General features: G+C 40.9%; 1 protein-coding gene across 1 annotated transcript; it reads left to right on the top strand.

Annotated features, from left to right (window-relative positions):
* The first annotated feature begins 1,572 nt into the window (after window positions 1-1,572).
* On the top strand, window positions 1,573-3,867 carry LOC128402653 (olfactory receptor 11L1-like). Its single transcript, XM_053366943.1, has one exon. It carries the CDS (start codon window positions 2,355-2,357, stop codon window positions 3,501-3,503), a length of 1,149 nt encoding a protein of 382 aa, XP_053222918.1. The 5' UTR covers window positions 1,573-2,354; the 3' UTR covers window positions 3,504-3,867.
* The last annotated feature ends 4,689 nt before the right edge of the window (window positions 3,868-8,556 follow it).

The following is an 8,556-nucleotide window of genomic DNA, read 5'->3' as shown; positions in this document are numbered from 1 at the left end:
CATTCTTATCAGAGCCTTTCAAGGCATTTTGCTGTGGGAGGCAGAAACATGCAAACACTTTCCCCATGTAAAGTCATGTGTACATAGTACTGAAGACTGGTTTTCCTGGGAGTGAAAATACAATGATAAAAAATTAAAAGCCTAATAATTCACGCTCCTTCCATGACACCCAAAAATGGTGGCCTGAAATTTAAAGGCAGGGAAGTTAACATTTTTCTGTCCTTTCCCATGGCTACCCAAGCCTGTATCTACCTGCAGAAATTGATTAGCTCCCAATACAACTCCTGGTAATTGACAAAACCAAAGACAATTTCTGAAAAGAAATGCTATAGGAATAAGCATGTGTATTAGGAACACATGTGTAATGTGCTTCAGCAGCAGAATGCTGTTATCAACTTTTGTTTGTATCATTTGAATTTCACTTTCATTTGGCATTCCAGGCTTCTGTTCTTTCTTTGACTCAGAAGATCAGAACAAAATATGGTGTAAGTGTGCACTGTATAACATAGAAGAATCTGCTTGCATTTGTTCTGGAAAGGTTAGCCATTGAATCAAGCATGGATTAATACAGAAGATGGAGTTGGATTGGCTTCCAAATTGTAGTTTTCTGATTAATATTGTTTTGTTTTGTCTCATACTTTTATCAATGTAGTTTATGTTATATACACAGAAAAGAATATGGTTCCATCTTTAAGATGATTTGATCCCTCTTCTCATTTACATTCCTTTAACAAAGTTACATATTATGTTTAGATCCCCACTGAGTGTGACACCGGGATATTTGTTTTTCTGTTCACAATCTTACAGAGTTAAGCCCATCTACAGATATTATTTAATGGGCTTGATTCTGCTTTGGGTTGTGGCAGTGTGCTTTACTAAGCAAAACAGGAAGTTGCCTTTATAATGAATCAAATTATGAGTTCATGTAGCTCAATATTGTTTTTGCCGACTGGCAGTGGGCTTCAGGCAGGAGTTGTTCCCAGCCTTTACTGGAGATGTCAGGAATTGAGCCCTAGACTTCTACATGCACAGCATGTGCTCTGCCACCAAGCCATGGTCCTCTCCCAAATAAAGTCTTCCAGAAAATGAGCGACGACTCCAGCTTTTAACTATATGAATATTAAGTGAATCTTAATTAACTTTATTTGTAGTTTTCATGGATTGTACAAAAACTAATTCCCATTAAATGTTGCCCACGAATGTTGCATGAACAAAAGGCAACTACGCTATTTGTTGCTTATCAGAGTTATCCCTCCTGGTTTTCTTTATATATTGTTTTAAAAGTATATGCTGTCCCAGATTTTTCTTACACTCCACCCAGGGTCTTTTACACAATTCTGTTGACTAATTGCCACATTTCAGTTTCTTCAGCCTCATATATTTTTCTGTCTTTCTTAGGACAAAGAAAATATAACTAAGGGTCCCTAGGACCAAAAGCATAAACTCTCCTCAGGTGTTGGATTTTCTCACTCCATCCAAAGACAGCTGAAAAAATAAAATTGGAAAAACAATAAATAAATAAATAAATAAATAAATAAATAAATAAATAATTGAGCAGTTGCAATGGATTTTCAACTGGTGTCCCATCTTCTTTTTAGTTTTCTGATTAATATTGTTTTGTTTTGTCTCATACTTTTATCAATGTAGTTTATGTTATGTACACGGAAAAGAATATGGAACCTTTTTATATTTTGTTTATGCTTTGATTCTTCAAGACATGAGGGGCAGGGGATTAAGTTCTCTCTGTGAAGTCTTGCAACTTGAAATCAAATGTCAAGACTGGGGAAGGAATAATTTATGTTCAACAAGGAGCAATAGGAGTTTCTTTCCCCAGTATCTCCAAGTAGGGCTGCAAGATACTGGTAATCCTTCCTGAAACTCTGAAGAACCACTTCCAGTCAGTGTAGACAAAACTGAGCTAGATGGGAAGATGGTCTGACTCAACATAAGGCAACTTCCACTGCGACCATGCTAATACTCCAACTAAGAGGTTGGAGATGGAGGCTTGACTGAGTCGTGCCTATTAGGAACTTGGGTTCCACCAAAGTAAGATTTTGAATTGTTGAACCAATCTCAGAAGGTGATTCACATAACTATATCCCGGTGGTTTCAAAATGCTGTTGAATAGGTTTTGTGAATGATTCAACACTTGTCCACTTTGTGAGTCACTACAACCAGGCTTAACCCATCCTTGGAAAAACGTCAATAATAGGGTGAATTGTGATTTTGGAAAAAATATACAATGTCCATTACACATTCTAAATGACCAAAAAGCCAAACTGGGTTGACTTCATTATATGCAAATGTCTATGATTGAAACTTGAAACTTACTTGTATCATCATGAGACAGAATTATGGCTTTGTTCAAACCAAAGATCATGAAAGTGGACTCAGATGTCCTTGATCTGGTTATTAGAACAGCAAATGTTGGGATTTTCCATTTGGTATCTCTTTATCACCAACACATCTTTGTCTGTTTCTCTCCCCCTCCTCCTGTTTTTGATGCTGGCTGTACATGCAACACCAAGACTATGCTGAACAACACCTCGGCCCCTGAATTCATCCTACTGGGCTTCTCTGGATTCCAGGAGTTTCAGACCCTGTTGTTCTTCAGTTTCTTGGTAGTCTACCTCTTCATTCTCCTTGGCAATGCCTTGATCATTCTCCTCTCAAATATGGATGTGGCTCTACATGTCCCCATGTACTTCTTCCTGAGCAATTTCTCATTCCTAGAGATGTGCTACACCTCAGTCACAGTTCCCTGGCTGCTGGGGGGCTTTCTCAATGGCCCCCAAGCCGTCTCCTTGCAGGCTTGCATCACCCAGATGTATTTCTTCTTCTCGCTTGGTACCACAGAATTTTTCCTCTTGGCTATTATGGCCTATGACAGGTACTTAGCCATCTGCCAGCCACTGCAGTATCCTGTGCTCATGAACAGCTGTGTCTGTGCTTGCCTAGCCTGCAGTTGCTGGCTGGGGGGCTTCCTGACCCCCTTCTTGCCCATAGCCTTCATCTCCCAGCTCCCCTTCAATGGCAGCAACCAGATCAACCACTTCTTCTGTGACACGAGCCCCTTAATTAACTTATCGACTGGAGACACCTTCATGGCTGACACAATGGTCTTTCTTGTCTCTGCAGTGATTGTGCTTGTGTCCTTTCTCCTGACTTTGACTTCTTATGCCCTGATTGTTTCTACCATCTTGGATCTCCCATCTGCTTCTGGAAGGCACAAGACCTTTTCCACATGTGCCAGCCATCTCACCGTGGTCACCATCTTCTACAGCACTGTCATCTTCATGTACCTCTGTCCACATTCCGGTCAGACTTCTGAACTGGAAAAAGTGGTATCTGTGCTCTATACTGTCATCACCCCAGTGCTGAATCCCATCATCTATACCCTCAGGAACAAAGATGTGAAAAAAGCCTTGGGAAAGGTCCTCAGCCGAGTAAAAAACACATGTCTGAAGAACACACAGAGAACTGCCCTTATTGTATTGTCATGAACCTCGGCATACTCAAGTTGCTTGTGCATTGCTGTGAATTTGCACTGAGAATTTTGTAACAAGACAGGTATTTGTTAAATGCATTTTAGTTTATATTAAAACTACATTTCAAGGTCTTTGTAAAGAAACATGACGGCATCCCAAAAGAGTCATCTAAAAATAATTACAAGCAATATATTATCAACACACAATTTGTGCTGAGCACTTGTCTGCAGGGGTCTTTTGTTGTTGGGGTCCATTATTCTTTCAGTGACAGACATAAAAAAACTCATGCACTAAAGCCAGGTTAGGGAGATCTTTCATAAGTTCAGGACATTTCTTTTCTACGCAACTGTCATTTTCTGATATATTTACATTACAGTAACCCTTAGCCAACATTTGCTTAGGTGTTCCACATGGGCATGATAAATGTTCCAAGCTATTAGAACAGAATACTAGCAGTGATGGTGAGCATGACTGAGTAAAAAATATTAGAGCTGAGAATTTGAAATACACATTCAAGAGAAGCAGCTGCTGTTGCCTTTGCACTTCAGCATGTAGAAACCACACATTTGAATGTTCTCCCTCACCACCACGAACACATACATACACACACCTTATCAGGGAGAAGGGTTCTTATCATAGTCTTCTTGCAGGCATGCCCATTTTCTATTCTTTGGAATTTTCTTTATATTCAGTCATACAATACTATCCTCTGCCACCTGAAGTGGTCAATTCCACCAGAAGAAGCACTTGTTTCTGCTGATCATGGAACCTAGCTTGCAAGGTGGCTATGGATGACTGCAGTCATGAGCTGGTTCTCTGTAGTATCTGGCAAACATCGTGCAACTGCTGGTAGTAATTTTCTCACATTGTGTCTGGATTAGAGATGGGAAGGCCTGGAAGAAAACTGGAAAAATGGTCTCCACCCCAATTTTTCGGTTTCCCCCCAGGCCGTCCCATCTCTAGTCTGGATGCTGTAGGAACTGGCTTCCCACTTGGTGAGAGTGGGGTACACATGTCATACCTAGGATAAATGGTCGTTTGTAGCCACCATATTTTATAAGGGGAAGCTGGAATTTTGATTTCTAATCCCAATGCAGGGATAACTTTAGTCCTGGGTCAACCACAGGGACGCCATGTCTATTTCCATTCCCTTCTTAGCTCCTGTAATGGAGGTGAAATGTGATGTTCTTTAAACTCATGGCAATAAGGTGAACTAATGGTTGCCAGAGCGAATTCTTTACCCCATAACTTTCTCCACGGCCCTTTTAACTGGGTTGTGCCCATGCTCAGGGTCTTTATTTTTGTTGTCAGGCTTGTGGTTGGAAAACATTGTCCATCCAGATCAAACTGGTTAGTGACTCTGAATGGCTTGTTTTTGCCTGCCATTGTAGAATATGGCTTCACTTGCTTCCATGAGAAGCCCCGTCAAAGGCTAAAAAGAAGTTGGGAGCATGCTTTGGGTCAGTTCACAAATCCACATTCATTCACTTTAGCATCGAATGGGGACATGCAAGGGTGGATCAGCCACTGCAGATATGATACCCAGACTTCTGCCTAGTGTGCTGCTTTTTGATTGAGTCAGTTCACACATTCAGCTGCTAGTTATCAAACGTACAGTGAACAATTTATTTGAGTGACCAAAGCTCAGTGCAGATTCAATTCCTGGCATATCTCACTTCCAAAGCTCTTCCAAAGCAGGCTGAGAGAGAGATCTGCCTGAAATCCTCAAGGGCTACTGCTGGTCAAAGTAGACAAAGCTGGGGTGGGTGGGCCAATGATCTGACTGTAAATGGCAGGTTCCTATGCACTCATCTTTTTGAGTCAAAGGCTTGGAGCTTTCTGTAGAGCAATGAAAATCACTGATAAAATACCAGAATTATTAGAATGGAGAACCAAATTTCTTGAATTTCTTGAATTTGCGGAGATGGCAAAATTAACAGCATCAATTAGCAGCTACTCTAATCAAAAAATTAATAGAGTAGGAATAAATGAAAAAAGTCAGTGCTGGAGCTTAATAATTAATATGCAAAAGTTTAAAAGGCACAAGGAGATAGGATAATAATATATTAAGAATGGAAAAACAAAGTGAATAACGCAACAAGAACAAAAATAATAGTAGGTAAAGAAGATTGCACCCGGGTGGACGGAAGGACTGGGCTGTGGGGGAGGGAGGTGAAGGGATTAATTGAAATTGTTAAAGATTGGTATAGGATTTAAGAGATTTAAATTTTATAAAGATTCTATAAGAAAAGCAGAAATCAGCAAGAAATTTCAAGTAAAGGTATCAGAGAGATCAGTGTAAATGAAAACATGAGATTTATGGTTTAGTTACATATGATTTTATTTTGGAGTTGTCTGTTTATTTTGGAGTTTGTTTGTTGTAAAGAATGTATATTATGCGAATAAAATAATAAAGGATTTGGAAGAAAAAAGAAAAAAAAACACTGCAAAGTGCTAATGAATGGGCATAAAAGATGTGCTCTCTACAATACACATCTGCTGCTTTGTACTTTGAGCTCCATCTGCAGATGTTTATTTTTTTTAAAAAAATTTACCATAACTTTGCAAACATACACCCACACCCACATCTCACCTATGTGCCTTGGTGTTCCCTAGCTACTCATTAGAGAGTCCATTCCCTGGTGTTGCAGTAAGAAGAAGGTTCATGCAACTATATTGTGAGTCATTTTTAGAGGGCAGATCTTCCTGGGGGTTTAGAGTCACCCAGCAAGCATGACTGTGAGGAAGTGATATGATCTAAGGAGGAGAGACCATCCCAAGCAGTATCTCTTCACTTTATCTTCAATTTAAAGGCAAGCAGAGCTGGACAACTTTGTCTTTAAAAGCATGGGTGGTGAGTACTCTTAGCCTAGGGCAACTACTTTTAAAGAACTGCCATACTGAATGAAGTCTGTAATCCAGCTTCTTCCAGACTCTTGATTTTAAGACCTGGTGGGTGTGTTGTGGCCACTAAATGGAAGACCATTGAATTATTCCACTTGGCCACTGGACACTGCCCCCAAAAATGGGTATGGGGAACATCCAAATGCTTAGGAGAAGGTCACCTGAAACTATGCATTAGATAGGAATGGAAAAAACCAAGGGTATGTCTTCCTTGTCTTCAAAGTCAGCTAAACATGAGAATATCATCTATCCCACTGAAATCTCATACATACAATTTACTGCTAATAAGAACACGTAGTTTTTAGGTATACCCATCCCTGAAACACCTGTCAACCTTATTAAGTACTTGACTTTGATGAGGTCATATTCACAGCCTATGGGTTACTGATGCTTTGGGTATAGGGAAAAACACATGCCTGTCATCAGTCACATTGACAAAGGACTGGAGTAAATTTTTGCAGGGTGTGGACAATCAAAAGCAGAAAAAAGATAGTATCACATAACCTATGGGTTGGAAGGTACCAATCCATTTAATCTAACCACCACTGCCCCTCCCCCCTTCAGCCACCTCAAGGCAACAGTGGTGCATTCAATCAAGCTATTACGTTTCAATCAAGCTTCCTTGATAAGCATTTGTTGACCTCTCAGATGATTCCAGATCAGCTGCTGCCTTTGAGAGCAAAACCCTGACATGCTTTTTTCATGCTGTGTTCTGGGGTTATCAGCTTGAGCCAGACTGAATTGTCCATGCTGGAAAAGAAAGCATCCACTCAGCCTTCTTTAGAGCTGATTTGGATATGTGTGTGTTTGGAGGGGGGGACTGCACTTTCTGAACTCAAAATGCATTCTTACTGGCCATACAGCTCTCTGATTATTCCACCTTGCATCTAGATCAGTTTTGCCCCATGGGATAAGGAGCACACATCTGTTCCCCACTTGTTTCCATATGAATCAGTCCTTAGATTTAGACATTTTTTCCTATTGTAACTGGAAGAAGTTATCCATGAGCTCTGGCTAGGGGAGAGTTCCTTGATGCCAGGAGTGGGGAGCCTGTGACCCTCCAAACACTACTGGACTCCAACCCCCCATCAGCCTCAGCCAGCAGAGCCACTGCTCAGGTATGATGGGAGTTGGAGTCCAACAACATTTGGAGGCCCACTGCTTCCCCATACCAGCTGCACACCATTAATAGCTCAGAAGTGAGCCCAGGAAACATTCTGTCTTGAATCCTATAACTGGTTTCCTGGGAGTGAGCCCCATTGGCTTCAACCCTGAGCAGACATGTGTAGGATTATGCTGTTAATGGATCTCACTTTACACCAAAGGTGCTACAAATAAACCGTCAGGTGACTGACTTCTGCCATAACAGAACCCTAGAATGCACCTGACCCTCTCTGTTGTGCTAGGATGACAGAGAACTTGAATCCAAACCTAAATTTATAGTATGTCTTGAATTCCTCCTGCATAATAATGACAGTCTGGAAGTCATCCCATTCTTAGGGATGATTTAAAGTCTATAGGAATAATTCCCTTTAACCTTGTGAGAATAGGAACCTCCATTTTCTAAGACCCTACCGTTGTTGTGCAGAAAAGCTTTCAGAGAAGTGTCCATAGATCACTTGGATTGTCCCCTTAGTTTTAATCCTTACTACAGGGTTGTTGTAAGTGGCCCAGAGTTAACATAAGGACTTGACATTAGCTCAGTGGCAGAGCTTCTGTTTAGCATAAGGAGAGCCATGCTGGATCAGACTAAAAGCCAATCTAGTCCAGCATTTGGTTCTCACAACAGTCAGCCAGAGGCCTATGGGAAGCCTGTAGGAAGGCCTGAGCACAACAGCGCTGAACGCCCTCTCCACTTGCAATTCTCAGCGTAGAACAAAGGGATAATGGCTAGTGGCTGTTGATTGGCTAGCAGCTGTTGGTTGTTCCATGTGCTACATACTGATCCACATTGGCTCTTTAGCCACATTGCCTTGGTCACTTCTTGGTGCAAAGGGGGCTTAGAAAAATTGAGAGAAAATAGATGGTGTGTGCGTGTGAAAGAGAGAGAGAATCTACCTTATTTTAAAAATAAAATCTACACAAGGTCTGAATGTTCAGAATTAACCTTCTGCTTTTATCCATGGGGCACAATAGCCTAACAATGCTGTGCCGGTCCTCTTAG

This window comes from Podarcis raffonei, chromosome 1, assembly GCF_027172205.1.
Source record: "Podarcis raffonei isolate rPodRaf1 chromosome 1, rPodRaf1.pri, whole genome shotgun sequence".
Classification (NCBI taxonomy): Eukaryota; Metazoa; Chordata; class Lepidosauria; order Squamata; family Lacertidae; genus Podarcis; species Podarcis raffonei.
This window is presented reverse-complemented; position numbering and strand designations above follow the sequence as displayed.

Coding starts and splice junctions, on each gene's coding strand:
- LOC128402653 (XM_053366943.1), top strand. CDS start 2,355: ATGGCTTTGTTCAAACCAAAGATCATGAAAGTGGACTCAGATGTCCTT.